The sequence below is a fragment of the Haliaeetus leucocephalus genome, unplaced genomic scaffold (assembly GCF_000737465.1).
Source record: "Haliaeetus leucocephalus isolate CR32 unplaced genomic scaffold, Haliaeetus_leucocephalus-4.0 Scaffold162, whole genome shotgun sequence".
NCBI lineage: Eukaryota > Metazoa > Chordata > Aves > Accipitriformes > Accipitridae > Haliaeetus > Haliaeetus leucocephalus.
In genome coordinates this window covers 12,856,136-12,880,158 of record NW_010972598.1, presented here as the reverse complement: position 1 = coordinate 12,880,158, position 24,023 = coordinate 12,856,136, and the positions used below count along the sequence as shown (strand labels likewise).

At 39.6% G+C, this 24,023-nt stretch overlaps 1 protein-coding gene across 1 annotated transcript; it reads right to left on the bottom strand.

The window, feature by feature from the left end:
- Window positions 1-1,688: 1,688 nt before the first annotated feature.
- Window positions 1,689-23,502, bottom strand: ADAM28 (ADAM metallopeptidase domain 28). The gene is made up of 24 exons (XM_010562818.1): window positions 23,383-23,502; window positions 20,512-20,612; window positions 19,801-19,877; window positions 17,865-17,943; window positions 16,015-16,091; window positions 14,763-14,958; window positions 14,271-14,333; window positions 13,782-13,853; window positions 13,052-13,221; window positions 12,216-12,300; window positions 10,842-10,972; window positions 9,831-10,008; window positions 9,206-9,295; window positions 8,581-8,776; window positions 7,834-7,936; window positions 7,108-7,264; window positions 6,389-6,469; window positions 5,695-5,773; window positions 4,671-4,761; window positions 4,206-4,305; window positions 3,860-3,925; window positions 3,456-3,533; window positions 2,378-2,440; window positions 1,689-2,278 (listed from the first exon to the last, which is right to left on the bottom strand). Exons 1-24 carry the CDS (start codon window positions 23,429-23,431, stop codon window positions 2,246-2,248), a joined length of 2,415 nt encoding a protein of 804 aa, XP_010561120.1. The 5' UTR covers window positions 23,432-23,502; the 3' UTR covers window positions 1,689-2,245.
- Between the last annotated feature and the right edge of the window lie 521 nt (window positions 23,503-24,023).

Here is a 24,023-nt window from a genome sequence, read left to right as displayed (position 1 = left end):
GCTTTACTGGCTAACTTTGTCAATGCCTGTGAATGATCTTTTTGGTCCAAGCTGGGAGTTCTAGGGATTTGGCAATGTTATAAATGAATCCCACTTTACACTGTTGTCTTGTGTTTTCATGCAAATGATGATCTTTAAAAAACAAAACAACTACTTCCAATTTAGACAGAATACTTCTAATACATAAATCTTTCTAAATACATTAATTAGAGTTCATAAAAAATAAGTTCTGAATCTTTACACCATAGTCAAATACAGATAGATTAAAATCCATTTCTTACTCAAATAAAGACGCAATTATCCAAAGCGGAAGAAAGCTAGGCTCTTCCAATAAAATCTATCCTAAAACAAAAAACCCACCTCAGTCCTCACTGGAGACTGTAATTTCATCACATCTGTGTTTTGCAGAGCATACAGTACTTGATTGGCAACCTCAAAGCAAGCCTGGCCCTAAAGAAGAAATTGGGGTTTTTATATGCATTTCTGTATCAGAGACAATGGATCTGCAGTGTGCAGCTGCAGTAACAGTCACTGTAAATACCAAGGCTCTGCATTTGAAAAGTAAATGTACAGTTAGGTGTTCAGTATCCGAACAAGATTACGTGGATCAGGATTTCAGCAGGTGTGAGGTGGTTAGCAAACTTGAGTAGAAGGGTTCAGGCCCTCTGAGGATTGGGCTTTTTTAAAAGTCCTGATGGGCCCTGGTCAGAATCAAGTACAGGTAAATGTTAGTATGCACAATGCTGGCCTGAGGCCCCAGGTCTTGTTTTGGTAGTTTGGCAGGCATGTGGTCTTCTCTAGCAAAGCCACTATGCCTAAGGGCTGGAAACTGCCTTCCTGAGCCACAGTGTAATCGATTTGGATCTGTGTTCTGGTTTTGATCCTGATCCAACCCCAAATCCAGTTCAAACTGGAATCTCTATAAAATCTCGAGTACTTTGGGTCCAGGGCAATTTTGTGTGTGTGTCTCTCTCTTTTTTCTCCTCCCCCCTCCCCCCTGGTAAAATTTTTGTTCCTTGAAAAACACTTCTGTGTGCTTTAACTTAAAAATATTGATGCCAACCACATGAATAATATCAGTGCCAATGGTAACAATAGCATCAGTGCCAGCACCCTCACAGTATTATTAATGTCAATGCCAACAGTATCATGCAGATCTATGCCAGCAGGCCAATAGTGTCAACAATGCTGATGCCAACAGGCCAGAACGAATGAAGAACCCCTCAGTAATAAACCAGTGTGCAAAGCCTCATGCTGCGATGCTGTCCCACAATAACAAACCGTTGGGCCCAGCCTAGTTCTCATTAGCAACTTTACAATAACACACCCTGGTGCAAGAGCACTTAAACAAAAACACGAAGGTGTGTATATCCTGGAAGGGAGAAATACTCAGATATTTCTGGAGCTGAGGGGCAAATGAAATAAATGATTAAGGATTTTGTTTACACTGCTTTTCTGAATTTTTCTGTCCAAGTGCAATGGTGGCAGCTGGAGCTCTTTTTAAACTGGCACAGCCTGAGCTCTGGGAGCACTTGCAAGCAGCAAGTGGTTTGACTCCTGTGTGCTTTGCTTTTAAGCGTATCTCCAGTTTTGCCTATTCAACAGAGGAATCTTGTTTAACAGGTAATCTAAGGATTAATGAGAGAATCCGATCCAAAAGGATCTTTCCAGAATCAATGCATTTCCAAGGCTAGTTCAGGTCTTGAGGACACAAACTTTTCTCCGAAGGGCAGGAAGGACTTTTCTCTTTCCAGAACTTGCAGCTTGCACATGAAGGAGAAGGTCTGGTCTGTTGCTGGAGAGAGGGCTGGCAAAGATCCAGAAATGTAGCAAAAAGTTTACAATTTACAAACATACCATAGCCATACTTTCCATGATCTTCTCAGGTCTGTACAGAGAAAAGTGTAGATGCAGGGCATCCCAGTGCAGCCACATCTTGCGGTGGTGGCCTAGGAGTTGGGATGTGTTAAGCAGCTTTTATAACTTGCTCCTAGTCTACACCTCAGTGCAAGTAGCGATTCTACTTCGTTTCCTTTTGGACAGTAGCTTGATGTCATCACTAAAGAGTTCCTCACTGTTTGAAAACCAAACTTCTCCTTTCAAAGCAGTTGTCAGTCAGTTGTTCTTTTTTTAAAGAGAACAGGAAGACTGTCTTTGTTGCCTTTGCCAAAAGTGGAGGAATTGAGGGACAAACAAATTGTCCCTGAAAATTTCAGGTATCTTGATCAGCCCTACTGCAGAAGCTTCATACTCTGGGATTAATTGGAGGTTTTAAAGCCTACATGAAAAAAGAAAGAGTTAAATCACAGTGTGCCTGGTGCAGTTTCAACAAATTACATCCCAAAAGAATTGCTATTCACATTTGAACTCCGGTTACCTTTGGTGGAGGTGGAGGTTTGCCTTTGGGAACTGGGAGATGAGGAGGTTTTCTTTCTGGTGCCTATAACAAAAATGTAGTTTAAATGTCATTAGGCTTTCCTGTCTGAGGAGCCGCAGAACCTCTGCAGACCTCAGCTGCTGCTACTGTTATCTCATGTATTTACTCCAGCATTTTCCTAGTGGAAAAGCTAGGGGTGAATTAGATTAATCTGTCCACACACAAGAAGGCACAATAATACAAATACACAAGGGGTATAGTTCTCCTGTTTCAGAAGACCACTGAACTGTTCTCAGTGTTTAAATTCATCTGTATCAAGTATCAATGCTCAAATAGACTGCTTGGAAAGCTAAAGCTGATCACATGCTCAGGGTGCATGTTGAGGAAAGCATCTCTTAAGACAGTGGGATTTAAATGTATTTTTATAATCAAGCTGATATGTGGGGTTTTTTTCAGTCCCGATGCATCATTCTTTATGCAGGCAGTACCATGCAATTATGTTGCTAGTCTGAAGATGGTTTTTACACCCTTATATCGGGTGGGCAGGGGCTCAAATGCTGAGATGGTAAATATTTGAGGGAGGCATTTTTGTTTAAGTAGGATGCTTTGGGTTTGTTAATGGCAAATATTTGTATGCTTCTGGTCTCCAAGTTTTTTTTAAGAATTCAAAAAATATATATATATGCACATTGATGGAGATCCCCTCACAGCTGGCATCTTTAGAGACTACCACATGTCCACAATACAGGGACTATTGCAGACATCTGTAGTAGCAAAGATGCTCATCATTTGCATTGTGTTTACACCTGAAATCCCTGTTGGTTTGGACTCCGTGTACTATTGCTAATGAGATGTGTTTGTGATGGCTTACAGGACTCCTTGGCACAGATTAAGAGTATCTTGTGCAGTTTAGGATTACATGGCAAAAAAGGTGACTCCTACCCTAAAGAATATGTGGTTTGAATGTCTGTGATTTATTTCTTTTTAATCATAGTCAGAAATGGAAAATACTAATTGGCTTCTGATAGTCATTTGCAACTCAGATGAAAAATGTGAAACGTTGTAGGGTTACACTTACAAAAATCGCTTCTGTGTGGGAAGAGGTTGGTTTGGTAGAAGGAATAGGAGGTGGAGGACCTTTTGGTCTTACGATAGGCTGTAAAAGAAAAGAATATAAAAGATAGTGACCCTATATACATACTGCATATGTATGCATCTGCATGTTCCCATGGGAACGTGTAGGCTTGCGTTCTATATAAAAAGTGCATTAATAGGGGTAAAAGGATGCATTCATTTCAGAAGCGTGGATGCTTTATGCTGTCTGGCCCTGAGAAAATGTGCAGGGCCTTATCTGGAGTGCAGTGATTTCCCCAGCCTTTGGGATCAGATTGTCATTGCTGGTCTCTGCCATGGCATGAACTGGTATGTGCTGTCTTCCCCAAAGCCAGTGTGAAAGCAAAGAAATTCTCTAAAAGTACTTACGCTCTGGAGCTGTGGTTTGTTCTCCTGCAGTGGAGGTACAGGAAGGAGAAGTTTCTTATCATTCCTCTGGAAACAGGGAACAGTTAAAGTGGATGGAACCCTTATCTTGTGCATTATCTTTGCATGCCCCTTTACTGCGGACAGATTACTTAGGGACTTAGTGCCATGTGCTTTTCCGACTCCCTCCCCATGCTGGGATTCGCAGCACTGTCCTCTCAGCCCAAGACAAGCATTTTGAAACCCTTGTGGAAGTGTAGCACACTTTGGCTGATGAGTTTTGATGTTTCGACCCTTCGTTTACAGTCCCAGGGAGACTATAGCTGACCCAGCGCCTCCCTGCTCTTACCTTCTGGTCAGGTACCGCCAGGACAGGGTGTTCTCTGTGTCTTTGTTCTTGATCCACAAAGACTTGGTTTGTGGCTCCAGGTCCCCTTCTGGTCTGGCAGCTATGCAAATATTACATATAACTGTAAATCTTACCCTGACTGAAGTAAAAAAAACCTTGAAGTTGAATGCCCCTCTTACTCCTATTGGTGTGTTACATAGCTATGTCCATCCTTTCTTTCTTTCTTTTTTCCCCTTGTTTTAATTATTTAGGATTAATCTTGAGAGCTACAGTTTCAAGTCCTTGGTCCTCTCCCAACTATGGGATTTCTGAAACAGCTCAACAAAGGTCATGGACCAACTTCCTTGGCTTTCCAGTGTCTAATTCCCTCCACCCCCTTTGAAAACCCCAGCTTAAAACCTATCCAGAAGTTGCTTGGCTTTAGGGTTTTGGTTCTCCCCCCCTCAATGGGGGTAATTATTTTACCTCTTCTTGAATACTCGGAAGCGGATAAGTAACACCGCTGCAGTTGCTGTGACAGCGAGGACAACCAGCACGCCAGCAACAATAGCAAAGCCTGTCAGGGAGAGAGAACACAAGTTGCTATTCCTTTAAAGATCCACTGTTACTAAGCAGTTTCTCATCAAGACCACTGGCAAAGTAATTTTTTTCGAAAGGTCCGGACCCTATTTTTCCTCACTATTGCTCAAACTTAAGGCTTCTTCTCCTGCCACAAATGGTGATGGAAAGGAATATATTCCTGCCATTTTTGCAGGCTGTAGTTATTGCCTGAGCTGTCCTTGGGCTAAACAAACCTAGCTCTTTCGATCCATCCTCAAAGATGATTTCATTGTCATTCCTCTCCCCTTTCTCAAAGGGTGTTACCCAAAACTGGGTACAGGCCTTTGGCTTTGTATGCAAGTAAGGCTTCACAATTTTCCCTCAACAAAGCTATTCTAAAGCCTCAACCAAGCCACAATGTTGAGAGCTGACAGTGCTCTAGTGAGTGTGGAGAGAGGACAAAAATATTTAATAATAAAGGCTTAATTCCCTCCCCCTCCCCCTCCCCCCCCAACATGTGGAAATCTGTACACAAAGTGTTTTCTCTCAGAGGTGGATCAGTTAGAGGTCAGCTCCATGCAGATGATAAAGTAATAAAACTTTCCCACCTCCCTCACAGCAAAACCTCTGGGAGCTTGCCTCCACTCAAATTTGACAATGAGCTAATATGGTATGCTTGTTATCTCTGGATGGAGAAAGGAAAAGCCTGCTACTCTAAATCTCCTGAGTGTATCACTTCTGTCAGGTTAGAAAGAAAAATAGCTTGCTCTAGTCATTCATACAAGCTGCCGTGACTTAAAGATGCACAGAAATCGGAGACCTAGATATGTGAGATTTGCAAAGAAACAGTCTGGCACCCAGTGCAAGTTAGGGCTGTTTCACTGGAATTAAAGCAGCTCATTTCAGCCAGCGGAATACGGTACCCAATGTGTGGCCATACAGCACTTACTGGTAACTGCCGATGAGCTGTCACAGGTTGGTGGTGCCCATCCTTCTTCACACTGGCATTGCAAATTGTGGTCGCACACCTAGGGAAGCACAAAGCCAGGAATATCTTCAGGTAGGAAATACGAGTGAAGCTGTGATGCCATAAAGTTTCAGCAGCTCTGGATCAAGGTCCTGGGCAGCTTATTTAAGTTAGGTCTGGAAACCCCCTCTCATTTTAGTTGAACCAAAGTTTCGCACAGAGAGTAGCAGTTTTGTACAGTAAAGGACAGGCCTGATTGTCTGCTATCGTGTGCCTTTTGCAGGTGTTTCTGCAGTGAAAGCTTCAGTACAAGGCACAAAGCAGCAGAGTTAGTCTTTACATCTGTAGGTCTCTGAATGTTCAAATAAGATGAGCACAATTATCTTCCCAAAACGGAAGATGACCTGGAAGAGAATAGCCGTGATACTGTGGCTCAGAGGCAGGGCCAGACACAGAATCTGTGTGCATCTCCTGTGATCTCCTTAGCAAAAATATTGATGCTATATCAGGTTAGATTTGCTTTCATAAAAATATAGGAAGCTTCTGATTCCACAATTTTTGCAAATTCCTATCCCAGTGACTTAAATACTGTCATCAATAAGGTCTGTAGCTGATATGCATAATTTTCTTGTTTTGTTTTTTTTTAAGTTAATAGCATCAAGTGTTCATATCTTACAGCATGTCCAGTACACTTGGCAGAGCAGTTGGTAGATCTGAAGACATCTTCAGCATAGACACATTCTCCATTGCTACACACCTGAAATGTACAGGGCAAATGTTAACAAAGTCATTTATAGCTTTCAGAACATGCAGAGCTTGTACATTATTGTGTAAAGTGATGAAGTGTAAAAGGAGGCATAGAAACAGGTCTGCAAATCACTTAAACCTACCTTTGGAGTTTGATATGTGGATATAATTTTTCATTTGATCTTTGGGTATTTTATAGCAAAGGGGAGTCAGCAAGATGTACAGACATCACTGCTTTCCACTCCTTTTCAGTCCTTCAGCCTTCCCTCCCCCCACCCCCCGAGTAGAAATGTATAGCAAAGAAATTGGAAATAGCACTAAGTGATGCCAAGCACATCCATTATGGAAATAACTAAAAATAGTAATATACGTATGATCTTTTAACCCTTCATACAAAGGTATGTTTATGTTGCCACATATATTTGTGTCAGTAAAAAATAATAAGATAGCAGTCAAGGATAAGGAAATCAGTATGATAGCAGTTCCTGTTTGCTACTTATTTGTGATAGATGTAAGGCAGAAGGTATCAGATCAGCAGATGTTTAGTGTCCACTTCAGTATTCCCTGTTTAAAATTTTTCTTGTCTAGTAAAAGAGCTAACAATATAAGCAAGACTGAAAGAGAGGAAAAAAGTTATTCTCTACTAACCATCCCGTTCCCGCACTTCGTTCCATCGAGAACCATCCCCGCGTCTGCTTCTCCATTTCTAGGAAAACTTGCTTTGCAGGAATCAAAAGTCACTAGGCTCATGTCCCGAGGCATCTCCGTCCCCCCCGTACAGAACAACTTTCCGCACATTTTATCTCTGGAAGGAGAACAAGAGCTGCTAGAACAACGGCATTGCACAGCAAAACTATCTGAGCTGGCCTCTCCTCTAGCTTGAATTTGTTGGGTACAGGACCTCCAAAGAAAAAGTTGCGTAGAAGAGTTTTGGTTTGTGGCGTTCTCAGGTTGGTTTGTGAGTAGAAGGTGGCATGTTCTTAATTCCTCTTGAGCTTATCAGGGAGCCCACAGTAATTTGCAGAAATGAGTATTTATTTAACTGACCTGTCATCAGCTCACTTGAGGTTCAAGTTCCCTATTCAAAAATCCCTTCCCTGTACTTACCTGCACATGCATGCACATACACTCCGTCATCCTCACAAGTAGGCTTGCATGTATATATGTACACACTTGCTCTTTCTCAGACTAATCTCATGATTTGGAAACTAGTTTTCTGAGAACTGGCTTTACCACAATATTCAAGCTGAACAAGTAGGGACACATGGACATATGTGCCATCTAAAATAGTGTGCTCTCTGCTTCTGTCTCTTAATATGAACAGGAATGGTCTCTCTTCCCAAATCCCAGCAAATTCTGTAACGCAGTGCTTACTTTTTTTTACACGGGACGTGACTACCTTTTTCTTTTCTGCAGTATCCATAATATACCCCTTTCTCATTCATCCGGTAACAGGAAGCTGCAGCATCAGTAGCGTCTGTGAAAGAGGGAAATGCAATAGGATTAGTTCAGGTTCTCTGCCTGTGAGAATTAGTTGTATTCAGTTTCCTTCACCTGTTTAGGAAATGGCCTTTCCCAGTGAAGTTACCCATGGACCTAAATGACTCTCTCTGCACTTCATGCATTAATTCTACAATGTTATTGTGTACACACAGCAGAACCTATCCTGTGTGTTCTCCCTCTATCCAGTACGAACCAATAGACCTTGCCTAAGAAAAGGGACATATTCAGGACTGGAGATGGTTTAGGACTGGGAAGAGGGTAAGCCGCCACACTCCTTCAGAAACATAAGGGCATGCTAAATTTGGACATGATCTTGAAATACAGACATTTCCTCTTCCTATCAAGCAAAGAATACTCACCCAGCTCCCCTCCAAATTTACCTTCAAAGCATTGTGCAAAAGAGGAATATGCTTACCACTTCCCATTTCTCTAGAAATACATTGCATTATATGCTCTGAGCTTCAGGTCACATGATTATAATCTGATTATACTCATTTATGTAGATATTCTGTTCCTGATTTACAAAACATCTTTGATGATTTGCTAGCAGACAAAGCCTACCTCTCTCTCTCCTTTGACCTAGGCAACCTTATTTTTTCAATGCCAGCTTGTACTCACGTGGTCCAAAAGCAGCTTTGCACTGGTTTTCTCGGGTGGGACAGTTTCCCATGTAGCAATAGCCTTCACCATAGTTGCAGGGGTATCCGTTCACACGGAATCGATCCTCTGGGCAATTTGCAGAAAAGCCGGTGCACATCTCAGCCAGGTCACAGTCATGCTTAACTGCTCGGCAGATAGCACCTGGTTTTTTATACTGAAGTGGGGGAAAAGCAATGCCACATTTAACACAGTGCTCCTCCATGCCATTTAAAAACCACACTGAACTAGAGGGCTAAAATTAGGGGAGACAAATCTCATCCTCACTGTACAAGTTGCATGAGGAGCAAGATACGTATCTAATTTAAAGTTGGTTTTGTCACTTGGTAAGATTTTTGCCTGGTTGTGCTTCAGCTGTTCTTTCCAGGAGAAAATGGGTGGTAAAATGCTCCAGGACTTTGAAAGACTTAGTTGATAATTGTGGTGTAGTTTGGGATGGACAAAGTGTGCTTGTCATTACAGTGCTATGTCATTAATTACAGGTAAAGAGGATTGGTTCTTTTGAAAGGTGTATTACTGCTTTCTCACAGGGAAAAAAAATATACCCTGGAAAATATGAGAAGCTAGAGATTAAAAGGAGTCTTACCTGGCAGTTTTCACAACACTCTCCATGTGCACACGTGGAGCCTTCTGTCAGTTTGCACGTCTTGGGGTTGCAGCAGTGATTTGTGCACTCCTGTGACAGAATCAGCAAACAGAGCTCTGCTACACTGCTTCAGGGTTTGGTCCCCTCTGTACTGCATTCTCAAAAAACCATCCTGTACTTGGGTATCAAGGGAGGGAAGGATATCTTGGACCTGCACTGTGCTTTTCTGAAAACCATTTTCACTAGAAGCCATGCCAGCCATTGTGAGTGAGCACATAAAGAATACAAAGTGTGTTTGATTATGAAAATGCTAATAGAAGTTGTGCAGGGAACTTGCTTATTTCTGCTGAGACAGTTTTGTATGTATGGCTTTTCTTCATTCTCAGTTCCTCTGTCAATACCGCATGACAAAGTATGCAGTTGTGTTTTCCACCATTTAGCATGCACTTTACAGAAGTGCCTGCACTGCAGATCAGCCATTTGATGACCACAGTTTCTACTGAGAAATATTTCAGCTAGCTTTGAACTGGCTACCTCAGAAACTAACAGAAACCAGCTACTGTACAGCCTGAATAAAACTCATTGCCTCTTCCAAGTATTATTTTATTCCCGGTTATGCATATACCTCAGGAGTACCACAGTCGCATTCCTCTCCTCTTTCCAGAAAGCCATTTCCACAGGATGGAGGTGCTATGATGCTGCTTATATCTGGGATGTTAGTTAAGCATTTTGGCATGTCATTCAACATGTATTTCTCAAAACTTTGGAGGCTGCAAGAGCTGAATTTCTTGGGGATGATAGAGCTATATTGAGAAAGCAGGAGGATTTGCGTTAGGGTTACTGTAGGCAAGGAGAAGCAATATCCTTTACAAGAGAAATTAAACAAGTGACCATCCCCCAAATTATTGGGTGCAACCATTTTACCAAATACATATATTAATAAATACAATGGCTATCTCCTACTTATAGCAGAAAAAAAAAAAAGTGGAAACAAACAGATCAGAAGTAGTTAATGTACTAAATGTAAAAATTGCACGTAATAAATCCTGCATCCCAAAGATTTAAGCCTGGTCTATACAGTTTGTGCCTGGATGCTTCAGGCATTAGGAGTTTTCCACTGGGCCTTCCAGCAGAGGCTCAGGGTGTTGAACTAGAGTGAAAACTGAACTACATTCCTATCTAATAGGTACTTATTAAAGGTGCAAGCACTCTACGTGGTTTTCACAGGAGACATCTCCAAGGTAGAGAACAAAAATATATTTTAGGTAAATCTTGGGGAAGCTCTGTCATCTGAGATACCATAGCAGTTTTATGCTGTTGTCATTGTAAGGAAGAAGTTATTTATGGTTTAATGTGAAGGCTTCCACCATACATGCAAAGCTGATGTTAGCCAAAAGTGACTAAGGTTTTTGGTTGGTTGGTTGGTTTTTCGGGGGAGAGGTTATCCATCTGGGAATATTTTACAAGGGCCTGGAATTTCTTCATTTTTCCCTTCTTTTTGTATAATTTGAATGGAATAATCTCAGAGAAAAAAAAAAAAATTTACTACTGCATTTTGGAAACTGGCAGCTTATCCAAAGCCCATCCTTAATTGCCCCATGCATTAATGCCCTTGCCTTTTTATCCAAACTCCTACCTGACAGTATCTGTCATGATACAAACTTGATCATTACATGTGCAGGCTTTGGTGTCATGACTCATGCCAAGGTTGTGTCCCATCTCATGTGCCATGGTAGCTGCAACTGCAATTTCATTTCTGTTGTGATCCTGTAGAGATAAGAACAGGCTGTTATATCTGTGAGTATTTTAGAACAAGTAGGAACATCAGAGAAGCCATGTGGCTAAGAAATAGGACAACTTTTCTTCAAGTGAAATTATCCTCACTGCTACATAAGGATTGATATGTTGTTCAATCCATGCATGCATCTATTCCACAGTTTATGCTGGATTATATTATAATAGCAATGAGATGATACCACTAACAAACACGAATAAATTGGTATAATTAGTTTTTAAATAAACATGAGGAAGTTAGGCTGCGAAGTAACAACTGAATGTTAAGGGGAACTGAACATCTGAAACTCTTAATCCTTTCTCTGGATAGCTGTCTCTGTGCTTAGGGTAATTACGTGGGTGCAATGTAATTATTACTCATTACACCAAGGTAACTATTGTGGACAGTGTTGTGCATGCACAGAAAGGAAAGGCAGATGCTGTGCTCCATGTTTGCTCTTAGCTTGGTGTTTCATGCTGCTTGGTGGGAGCGAGGAAAGGAAAAGTCCTGGTCTTTTGAGTGAAATCCAGATGTATAAACATCAGGTGGTAGTGGAAATGCATAAAGCACGAGGCAGCATAGTGGTCATACTCTTCCAGCATGGCACTGCAAATCATGCTGCTACAAAATGCATCACTGCACCTTGAAAAGCATTCTGGTTTTAAGATCATCCTAGGATTTCCTTATGGTTTGGTAAAGCTGGAATTTCATGTGGGTTATTCCTCTTAGCAGCAAGCCCGGCCTCTGAAGCTGGGTGCAGCAGTTGAGTTCCCGGTGTTGTTGGTAAAGTTTTGGATCTATGTTCCTGTTTAGGCTGAAGTTTAAGTACAGTAGTTTAGGCAGCTGTAATTAAGTGGCTAAACTGATGATATGCATTAAGACAGTCAGAACCAATTCCCTGTTCAAAACAGGGAACCTTAAGGTAGAGGCACAAAATCACTTATTTCTCTCCTCTGACTCTATTGGAGCCTGGTACTCCAAATACAGGTGTCTGAGTTTGATGTTGGCATTTAGGTAACGGCAGATGCCATGCTTTGTGTGTGCTGTCTTTACCCTCTGCACTTCATTTAAAATAAAATCTCTGACTGTGAATTTCTACAGTCTAATAAAATAATGATATGAATCAGACAGAGAACTGAAAATGTTGCACACCCAATAATTTTCATAAACGTTCTTTGCTGGTTCGGTAAAAAACATAGATAAACCTTTAACAAATAAAATAAAAATAAATCAGACCTGAATAATACCTGCAGAATATATATCACTGCATATGGATTTCAGAAAGGCTAATCCAATCGTTGTCCCCTCAAAGTCATAGCCTCTGTAAGGAAGAAGGGCAGAGTGAAATGCAGTGATGTGACCAGGAAGCAGATCTGAAGGTGTCTGCTTTCTTAACCAGGCTGAAGGCTTTAAGCATATACTCATTTCCAGCTCTCGTTTGCATCCCTGATTTAATACAATATTTGAGGACATGGTTAAGATCACGGCATATCAGAAAACAATTGAATACACTTTTCATTTTAAATTTTTACTTAAATTACATTGCAGTTCATCAGACTTAAAGCATCTGTATGAGTGTAAAGAGCTTGATGAAGTGCTCTAAATGTAGCAAAGTGCTTGGATGAATCAGGGCCATTGAACATGAGCCAGAATAGCAAAGCGAGTGGTGGTTTAGTTTGGCAACGTGCATTTCCCAGCTGTTAAACTTCATGTCATGTCTCCTTAGGTTGTTAGACTATGCTGCAGTCTTCAGGACACTCAACTGTTCTGGGACCAGAGCAGGAAAAAGGAGAGACTGAGATGTAGTGGAAGTTTACGTTGCCTGTTTTTGCAGGGGTTCAGATAAACAGATTAGATATTGTGTCCTAGCAGGGAATTGTATTCCATGAAGAAAATAAAAGCAAGAAAAGAGAGCCCGCATTTTTGTCCTGGAATTAGTACAACCTTGTACTGGAAAGCATGAAATCCAGTTCAGTATAGACAGCGTCTCTGACTGGTTGGTGACCAATTTTAAAAGAACAAATTCCTTGAACCTATTTGGAAATGCAAATAGGAAACAGAATAATACACACGTGATTAGCTGAGCATTGTCATTTCTTTTCCTCTTTAATAAATCTGATAGACGCCACTTTGAGAAACTGTCCAGAGTGGATCCTGCAACACGACTCACGAGGCATTTATCACCATGTGTCCAGATTTCTAGGCCAATTAAAGCCACGTAGGTATTTATGGCCTTATAAACCTGCAGCAGAGAAACAGCCTTGCTGTAAAAATGTAGCATGTTATGAAGACTTCTGAAACAAACACTTGTCCTGGTAATTGGTTCACTTCTGTCACTTGCAACATAGTCCACTCCAGACCTGATTTAAGCTTTTCTGCACTTTGAAGTTGCAACAAAAAACCAAGAAACAAAACATGAAATCTTATTTTCCCCCCCACATTTAAACCAACTATAAAAATGGCTTTAAAATACTTGAAAATTCCAGCAGTATTTTTGAAGAAATTTGACTTGCAAAAGAAATGAAGAATTGAGAATCAGTTCATTCTTTTCAAAGGATTTCAATCATTCACTTTAACAAGTGTTAAGACAATACAGTATAGGTCTTCCTTTCTAGAAATCTCATATCTGAAGGCAAAGAACAGGATAATATGGACAGATGTGTTAAATTTGTTTCATAAATTACAATGAAGTTCAGTTTTCATTCTTTTCTACATGTAATAATGAAAATTCATGATGTTTGCAAAAGAAAAAAATTAGAAATCACTTCTATTTCAATTTCACTTTGCTGTATTTGCTCTTACCGTGTTGATGTAATTGACTATTCCAAATATCCTTTGTCTTACAGTTTGAACATCTTCCTCATACTTCTTATACTAAAAAAGTAAATACAGTATGTTAGGAAAGGAGAGGAAAATAGTGATTTATCAGAACATATCCCACAGAAGATTGCATTGCAAACCACACCATGCCTGGTCTACATATTATTATCTTTTTGATGTACTGTTTTATCAGGCAATGTGTTTAAGGATCAAGCCCTTTCAAAATATATATCTATGTGTATGGTGCAGAAGAGGACAGGCACTGTATGGTGTTTTCTGAGTTCTTCTCATCTCCAGGTGGGATTTTCAAAATCAGTTGACATTAGGAGATCCTATTCCTAGCCAAAGTCAGTGGTAAAACATAGTATAGCACTGTAATTGTAGTAGGAGCCCAGGGACATGAGTAGTACCTGCTTCGGAAAGCTTATCTCTAGCTGGTCAAATGAGAAAAAAAATCGTTTCAATACTCACCAAAGTATTATCTGCAACTATGTAAAGTTCCAGATACTTTTTTGCTTTCAGATATGCTTCCATCTAAAGAAAAGATACATTTAAATGACTTGTAAGGCCTGTTTCAGTTTCAACATTTGCAATTTCAAACCCATGTATTAGTTATGAGGGTATTTCTTTACCCAAGTCATTTAGAATGGGGACTGCCTTGTTTTAAAATGATGAAAGGTAGGCTAGATATTAAGAAGTATTTAGATGTTTAAAGATGCACATGGGCACCTATTAGTACATGCAGGATGACTTAACTCAGGTGGTGACTCTGAAATCTCAGATCTGTGAGATTCCGCACTGGATCTTTAAGACCTGATTATTATTCTTCACTGTTTGCAATTGCTTCTTTTCTGGAGGTGCCACCAGCCAGAGTGGGAGTTGTGCTACTCACAGAGTTCTCCTATGGCTGCAATTTCTTTTCTGACATGTACTTACTGGACTGTTGCTTAACTACGTACTTACTTCTGGATTATTGCTGGATTTGAAGGTGTCATTGATGGGGTCATTTGAATCTGCTTCCCAGGTGTTATTGATTAGACCACACGTTTTTATGGACTTTTGTTCGAGTTTCTCGTACTTATAGACCGCATGTTCATCTCTGTCTGAAGTTCCCAAGGGTTCAATGAGGTACTTCTGGCCATGGGTCTCAAAATAGCCACTAAGAAAATTAGTTAGACTGTGATCTTTTGAATCCGCAGGACTGAGTCAAGATAGCACCATTATCTCTAAGAGCATTTAGCCTAAACGTACAGACCATTGCACACACTGATGCAATGGAAGAGTTTAGCAGCATGCAGGCAGAGTGTACAACAATTTAACAGCAGAAATCAAAGCTGCTGAGTCACTTGGAAGATTTGACTAGTCAGTAAAGTCTCTGAGTCTCTGTCAGTCAAAAAGAAACTGGTTTAGGAATTAATTAGATTTAAATTTGGGGATTTTGTGCTAGCAGAGGTGATTGAAAAGTGAATTTCAGTTCAGTGGGGAATTCAAAGATATGTTTTCATCTTGAATTGAGATGAAAATCAGAAATATTGGAAGGAATTAAGAGTTTTGAATGACTTTGAGCAGCAAATGTCAAAATAAGTGTTCTGTGTTAACATGTAAACTTGACAGGATATGCAAGAAGTGTTCACAAAGAAAGTCTGAGTTTTGGCCAAACTCCACTAACCATTAAGAAAATGTTCTGCTGCAGCTTCTCAGACTCAAGTCATCCTCCTACCTTTTTATGTTATACCACTGTGTCTTCAGTGATTACAAATCAGCAGATTCTTTTAACTGAGCTTTTCATACAACAGCTTGAACTTCCTGACCCTGTAACTGCTGTAGCACTGAAAATAATGTAGCCTTCTCTTGAAGTGTCAGTGGAGCTTCCTACATCTTAGAAGCATCAGCCTTAACTGTTTGCTGTAAGCACCACCAAATGCTATGATTTATGACCAGATCTAATATGGAATTAGTCATATAAATGTATTGATATAGATGTTTCTTTAGCTTCTAATTTATAAACACTGAAACTGATGTAGAAAGGTAACTTTTTTCTCCTTCTTTTCCTTTTTTTTTTTTTTTTGTTTGGTAAACTGGTTTCCCTGTAAGCGTGAATAAAAGATAACACCACTTAATTACATCCTGGTTCTTTTTATATTGGAAAATTTATCCTCATAGAGTATGCGTATTCTGCCATTGGTACACTTTAGGAATGAAACCTCCGTCTTACCTTAGACCTTTGCAAGCACTGATGCTTGCTATGGAATGAACATCATTCTGAATGTAACCTTCATAATAACAGTGATCCTGTTTGGAAAGAAAGAATACATTGTCAAATTGGGCCATGTCTCATTGACTGCACTGAATTGGCCTAGATCCAGCGATTTCAGAAGACAAACTAGACCAGCTACAAGCTACAATAAACTGCACTGTCTGAGGAAATCTCCTGTTAGAGGAGATTCTTAAAATGGAAGAAGCTGGTGACCATTTCCATGTTTGCTACAGTACCATTACTGTTAACCTTCAAGACAGAGTGACCCAGATTGTGACAAATCCAATCATGGTGGGCTCTGGTCAATACACAACAGTACATGCAAACAAGAATATGCATGCTCACTGCTCAAAATTAAGCATATACTGATGTGCTCTGCTGAATTAGGGTCCATACCAAATGATTTTATTGTGGCCAAATTTCAAGGAAACACCCTTTAATATTAACCCAACAATTAAATGCATTAACTCCAATGAGATTAAAATGCATGTATTGTATTAAAACATACGATGAGGGGAGAAATTTTCATGTCTTAGTTGACTTAAGGATCTAAGGTCTAATGAACACTTCTGTCTTCAAAGAGACTTCAAAGTCACAGAGGTATTGTGAAAAATTTTACCCATAGCATTTTCCTTAATAGATTTCTTAAGAGGGACCTATAACACAGTATTCAAACCTGCATGCGTTGTGCCTTTTGTTTTCTCATAGATGTTTCGTTTCACTTTACCATTTATTTGTCTTCCTTCCATCACAATGTGCCAACTTTCTTACAGTGAAAAAGACATCAGCAAAGTGAAAATTACTAGAGAAAGAAGTGGAGAATTACTCTCCATCTCTTGAGGATACAAGAAGAACAACAATGATCTCGATCATAATAAAGTATCTACAACGTAGGAATTTCTTATTCAGCAAGCTGCACAGGTAGGCCTGTTTGAGATTGTCTTTGACCAGGTATAGGTGCTATTTGCTTTTCACAGGATCCATTCAGGGACTAAAAGTAATTGGAGCAATCAGAAATGGCATCATTTTCCACAAAAAAACCAACCCAGAATTCTTTATGCACATTTATTTCACTCAAGATCCTCCTGTTCCTGCTGATCGCTCCATGACAAGAAATATTAGGCTTTGTTTTCCAAATTACATGTGTTAAAACACATAGCATGGCGTTGGACAAAAAGCTTCAAGTGAGAGCTTTGTTGAAGATAAGACCCGTGAGTGCAAAGTTAATTAAAAACTAACTTCTACAGTGACTTCCTCTGTGTCTGGATCTGAATAACTGATTCGTCATGGCTCAGAGAAGCCACCTGGGGTAACCTGCAGTGCATTTGCTGTGAGCGTGGGTGGTAACGTGAGCCAGTGAGGAAATGTGTCTTTATCAGATTCTGTGATCTCACTGAGATTAGGGTGTAAAAACAAGTCATGGAGTTGTGCAGAATGAGCAAAGTCAGGAGGGCAAAATCAGAAGGTAGAAAGCAGTGGAATGGCCCTGGCTCCGCTCCCTTTCCTGACAAAAGAGAAATTTGTCTGAGAAAATGTGTTCGTTAGTCACTAAGGTAAAAAGTGGTTGTCTTTTTGAGAGACAAACTGTGTGTCTCATTCTCAAAAAGTGTAAATCAGTGTAGCTCTGCCAAAGTCAGGAGTCACATCTTCCCTGTCCCTTCAGAGGCATCCTAACAGTGCTCAGAACCTTGATTTAAAAGCTTTTCTTTCTGTCTGATATGTGCTATTGTTTCATGGACCCATGAATCTCATACAGACCTCCTCAAGACTGCAAGTATGAGTGAGGGAAGGAAACCTATTTTTATTACCTTGATCTGAGGACTTGTTGTTATTTGTCGACCGTCATCAGAATAAACTGTTTCAGTATAGTCTCTAGCTAATAGATGCCTGCAAAGAGTCAAGTGCAATTATTATTCAAAATAAATTGTAGCTGTCTAGAAATGAGGCAATTACATAACACACAAAGTATGTAAGGAATTCAAATGATTACTCAGGTTATTATTAGTATTGAAAAACTAGGGAAGCAAAGCTGCTGGGTGGGGCGTTCTGCCTGTTCGTAATCCTTACTCAAACAAAGGAACGTTTCTAAAATAAGAAAGCAATTAAAGTCTACTTATTTCATTGGTATAAACTGATCTCCTAGTAGATCTGAAAGTAAATGTATAATTACATATGTGGTATTGATCCTTTTTTGGCCTCCCAATTTGTGTAGACATTTCTACCACTCCACGGTGCATGTGAAATGGTGCTGTTCTGTTCTCTTCCCAGTTCACCCCCACTGATTATAAATAGCAAAGATCTAGGTCAGTGGAAAAGCTGTCTCATCTGTTCCACATGTGCCAGTGCATACATGTATGTGTACATGTACACACACTCAGAGATTCTGTATGGAGATCACACTAACATATCTTTTTCCGATTTTTTTGCTCACAGCATTTTTATAACTTTGCTAGCGCAAGTTCTCATCTTTGTAATCATTCTACCTGAACTTGATTTTTCTTTTCTGTCTAAATGGAATGCTACTTTTGTACACATACACATTCCTGAACCTTCAAAGGAGAACATCGTGACTATGGAATATATTACTGTATTTCTGCCACCACTGGGAAAGGTGTCTTTGGGTTTCTTGTTAGCATACACATTTGTGATTTGCTGTGGAAGGCCAGATCCTGCAAGGCTCTGTGCACTCAGGCTCCTCTGCAGCAGAGCACTAAGAAGGTGCTTAACTTTAAGCCAGGGCTGTAGTCTTACTAAAACTAGCAGCAAAGCAAGTCTACACTCACTTCTGTTTGGGCAACTACCTCAAACTGCCACAATCCCATTTCTTTTTAAAGAGTGGGATTTAGTACAATATCATTTCCCTTCCCCTCCTTCCAAATATTTAGATTAGATTAAAACAGGGGCAAACAGTTAATTAGAGTCTATTTAACATGAACTGATTATAGTACTATTGTATTTACACAGCCATTTGAAAAGTACCTATTAAAGCAGACTTGTTTGATCCCTTGTTAAATATTATGGTGGAGCCAGCAAGCAGAAAATCACGACTGTGCTTTGTTTTGTGTTGCTCTGTACAGTTCTGGACTTTTCTTTGTATGCTTCGTTCTGTAACAAAGCCCACTGCTTCTCTGTACCCTCTGCATGTCCTGTTTAAATGCTGTTAATCTCTTCAGCCAAGGAGGCGGCCTCTCCTTGCTTTCAATTTCCATAAAGCATTTTGTCAATGCCAGTGTATATTAGACCGCTCAAAGTCCAACAGCAGTAGTGTTAAGGTAGGGAGTGCTGGAAGCTGAATTATTAAGGATTATTGCATTTCTTACTAATATTTTCCATTTTTTAAAAAGCATACAGAGCCAACACTGCCCCATTTCATGGATATTTCTCTTGTTCTTCTCTGTAGTTTCTACCAGCGTGGAGTAAATAAATACAACACAGAGACTATCCATGGACACAGAAAACTTGTGAAATAATATGAAAACATTAAACATTCAGTGTATTTAGCCATTTAGGAAATAAAAGGGAGAACAGAGTTAGCAGTCATATGTCTGCATAGTTATTTCACATTACCAAAACAGTGACATGATGCTTTCTCTCCCCTCTTCTCTCATTGGAGCTGAAAGGTTGTATTTACCAAAATACCTCTGTCTTACAAGAACCTAAATCCTGTTTCTTAATATCCTGAATGCTCTACAGAGCCATTTATAGTGAGGAATAATGCTCAAGGTAAAATTGAACTGAACCTACTTGTTTTTTTGTAGGTGCAGTATGACTTCCTCTCCATTGGCTTTGAATCCATACTCCACTGTGTCATCATATTTTGTCTGTAAACAGATTTAAGTGTTAGAATATGGACTGTTACAATTCCTGGCCTCACTATGAGCTGCCTGTTTCTGAGTTGCCAGCTGCATTCTTTTCCTCCTCCTCCCACCAGAAATAAGTATTCTGGCAATTATAGAATAAGCAAGAGGTCACTCTGTTTCATATTTTTAATTAGAGGAACAAATTTAACTTTGCAAATGTATTTCTACAATCATAAACACATACCTGGATATTCAGGAAGGAGCTCAAGCAAATGCTTAAATTCAAACATTTTCATAACTCTCTTGCAGTATGTAAGAACGTGTTTAGTTTTAAGCATTTGATTTAATTTACTTCAAATTAAAATGTCCATAGGTTATTCAAAATCTGAGTAGTATCAAAACCTACGGCTTTGCAGAGATACAAGTACAGAAGACCCACCGATGGCATGCAGGTACTTCACAGCATACTGAGCACACCTCACAGCCCATCTTTACTGGACATGGGGTCACTCTTCCAGGTTTTCTTTCATGTCATTTTGCAAGATCAAGTATCTGGCTCCACATTCTCTTACCCTTGAAAACCAAGGCTACTCTGACTGCAGAAAACCTTCCGCATATCCCAGCCAAAAAAAAAAAAAGTTATCTCTTCTAATACCTCTTTATTTCTTTCTGTATCTCTTTTATGGACTGTGTGCAATTTCCGTGGATAAACTATTTCATATTGCTCAACTCCAGGTAATTTCTTGCTTGTGCTCCCTAGGGAGAAACAGACGTATGTTTATGAAAACACAGTATTAACTTGCTAAACACCGTATTCCGTGTCTGTCAAGACTGATTCTTTTGGGCTGTATAGTGATTCATCTGTTGCACCGCTCATTTCTCCTGTGTTCTCTGCACTGGCTCTGACATGAGCTCATCTGGTCTGCTAAGCGGTCACCCTCATTATGTGATCTAACATGAGGTTTGTTACAGTCTGGATTTCAGATGAGTTAACATACCTGGCTATTTCCAGGTGTCAGAATATTTTATGCAATTCGCTTTAGATTTCTTCCCCAGCACCAATCAGCAGTTTTGAGTACCAACATGCTAGACGAGCTATGCAAGGTGCAACCTTTGCCTTCACGTTTTGCAGATGACATGAAATAAGTTACACGGTTCTGTGAAATTAGTGATCTCCAAACCTTATCACATGATAACATACAAGTTAAGACTGCCTCTAGGTAAGCAAGTAAACTCATACAGTTCACCACAAGTCTGGACCAAGCCTAGATTTCTCATTTAGAAAGCTTTTCAGCTGGTCTTTTCATGTAAATATTTGTGACGGTTCTTTAATAGACACACTCTTACCTATTGAGTCAGATTGAGGGTGGTTACATGTGACAGCAAAAGGACTGGAGAAGGCATTGGAACAAGGCTAGGTAAAATAATAGGAGATAAGCGGTAAAGTAGGAAAATCTTGAAGGCGGTAAGAAATCCTGATGATTCCTTAACTCACATAACCCTTTTTACTGGTCTTAATCGTAAGGTGGGTTGTGTGTCTGCAATGGCTATAAAGAACTTGTTGAGGAAAAACAGTGATGATGAAAAGCTTTTCTTTTTGTTTTCTGCTTCTGAGCCTGAGTGAATCTTGACAAAAGTTAATTTGTGGCATGACTTGCAGGGTCATGGTGGTCAACACACGTTGCATCATTTGAAGTTAATAATAGCAGCTGGTGTACAGCATTTGAGAAGGCAGGGTCGTACAAGGGATGTGTTAGTTTCCAACAAGGCAACAGCGGGTTTTATATGCCTCCTGAGCTCTTTAATCTCCTGCAAAAGGTCATTTCACCTGAATGGGCAAATTCTTGAGGGCTCAGCGCTAAGCACAAGAGCCTGTATTTGAAAAAAAAAAAAAAACAACCAAAAAACAAAGGGAGAGTGCAACTCCCATTTTAATTGTCTGCCTCAAGGCCAGATTTTTACAGGAGTGGGGCATTCAATTACTGTAATTTTCTGTATCTGGAACAACAGAGCACATCCTCATGCAAATTGTTCCCATAAAATATACAGATTAATTCTTCATAACTGGTTTATTTGATTAAACCCTTTCCAAAAATAATTGCAGAATAAACTTGGTTGTATCTTGACAGAGCTGAGTGCTGTAGAGAAAGGTGTGATAGTATAATGGTAGTAGGTCCTAAGAAGTTACCTTACATCAGCTGGGTCTTTACGCAGGACACAGTAACTATCCATGCCCATGCTGTTAGCAAATACCAAGTGCAAGTTTGTTGCTGTAATTTACAATGATGTTTTATTTTAAGCAACTAATGTTTACATTTAAAAAGTCTTTTTGCCTTGCAAACATAGTCTTTCCATGAGCTTAAATTCGTTCTTACGTAATAATCACAGTAATATTTTAGGCCTCTCGGAACAGAGTTCTGTGCTCCAATTTTATCTATCCACTCCCTGTTGCAGACTTTTTTTACAAGGCTAACTGTAGCCCAGATGATTCAAGTTTAGGCAAGATTTGAATGGAGACTCAGAACTAAACTTGTCCTTTTCCTGCAGTGTGATACAGATGTTTCGAGGAAAAACAGGTTAGTTTTGTTCTGGAAAAGATGGTTTCTTAGAGGTAGTTTTTTAATCAACTCACTATATTGTCTTTGTTTTGCCTCAGGCATTGTCTTGAGTCAGTAGCTTTAAGGAAGAAAAGTTCCTTTGGCCTCGTACAATAGCTAGAAAAAGTGCTAATAAGGAACAAATAATTATGTACTTTTCCAAGAGCCCAAACCAGGAAGAAAAAGCTATAGTGAGAATTTCATTGACAGTGAAGGTTTGGTTTTGTCAAGAAACAAAATCTGTAACACCTTAAGCATTAGTACTGTACACATTTCAGATATTCTGTGCTACTAATGAAATCATAAAGATACCTGTCTGAATACAAATTACATGTCTAATTATGTATATAAAACCTGTGCATGCTTGTGCATGACAAGCTCTGAAAAAATCTCTTCCCTGTTGACAGGAACTGAAAGAAACAGTGCACATGGGAAAAAACCGTGGTCTGTTAAGGTTAAGTCATATGAATACTCGTAACCCAAAGCATCACACAGATAATAAGGGTGCTAACTATTTTAATTCAGGTGATGTCATTAACTGAATTCAAATAAAAGTCTTGTCTTTTATAGCTAAAATGCTGTCAGTTTAATAAGTTGTCCCAATTGGATAAATTGTCTGCCTATTTGCAGGGGAACTACTTTCTTAATTGGCTCACAAAACTAACCAGTTCTGCGTCCTTAGGCAATCTATGGCCAGTTTTCACACAAGTAAATAATTCTCTAACTAGAGAATTTTAGATAATCACTTTGAACAGAAAGAGAAAAAAGAAAACATCCCTAACTTCAGCAGTACCATTTTTTTTCAATGGCTTTAATTCACTGTTCTTCAGTATTATCTACAGTTCAGTATATCTACAATTCATAAAATTGCTGGACAAAGTTCAGCAACCACTGATAAAGGATTTAAAAAAAAAAAAAAAAAGTCATACCTTGGAGAAAATGTAGCAAAACAACAGATACAAGAAGTATGTTAGTCATCTCAGTTGCTTGTCTAGCAGTGGTCTCCGTGGTCTGGGAAAGTTGGGTTCCCAGGCTGTCTGCTTTGAGCAGTCCTCTCTTGGGCAGTGAATGAGAGGGAGTGAGTTGCTCAGCTTTATCCTTGTTCCTATATGAGGAAGTGTTTACTAAAGGTGTTGCGCAATTTTCAAGTCATAGTGTTACAGCAGGCGGAAGTTCCTGCTGGTTAGTTAATGCCACATGAATTGTGATAGATTAATTTCTTCTTTGAAATAAGTTCCCTAAAACTGTTTGTCAGAAAAAGTAACAATAAATAAAGAGGGAGATTGGAGTGGTCCTTACATTGTCTTTTATAGTCTGGCTGGTAAAAAGCTACAATAGAAACAGTGGATACCACGGGTGGCTCAAGGAATGGGAAAGTTTTCAAGAGGTGTAGGGTAAAACAGGTACGCAGGGCTGATGTTAAAGATGTGTTTCAGTTCTTGCTGATTACCATTTAATCTGTACGGAAGGGAAGGGCTTAGAGCACCAGTAAAGGTAAATCTAATTCTGTATCGGTGAATCGTATCTACAGTATAAACACTGAGTAGTTCCTTTCCTGCCCCTTCCATCT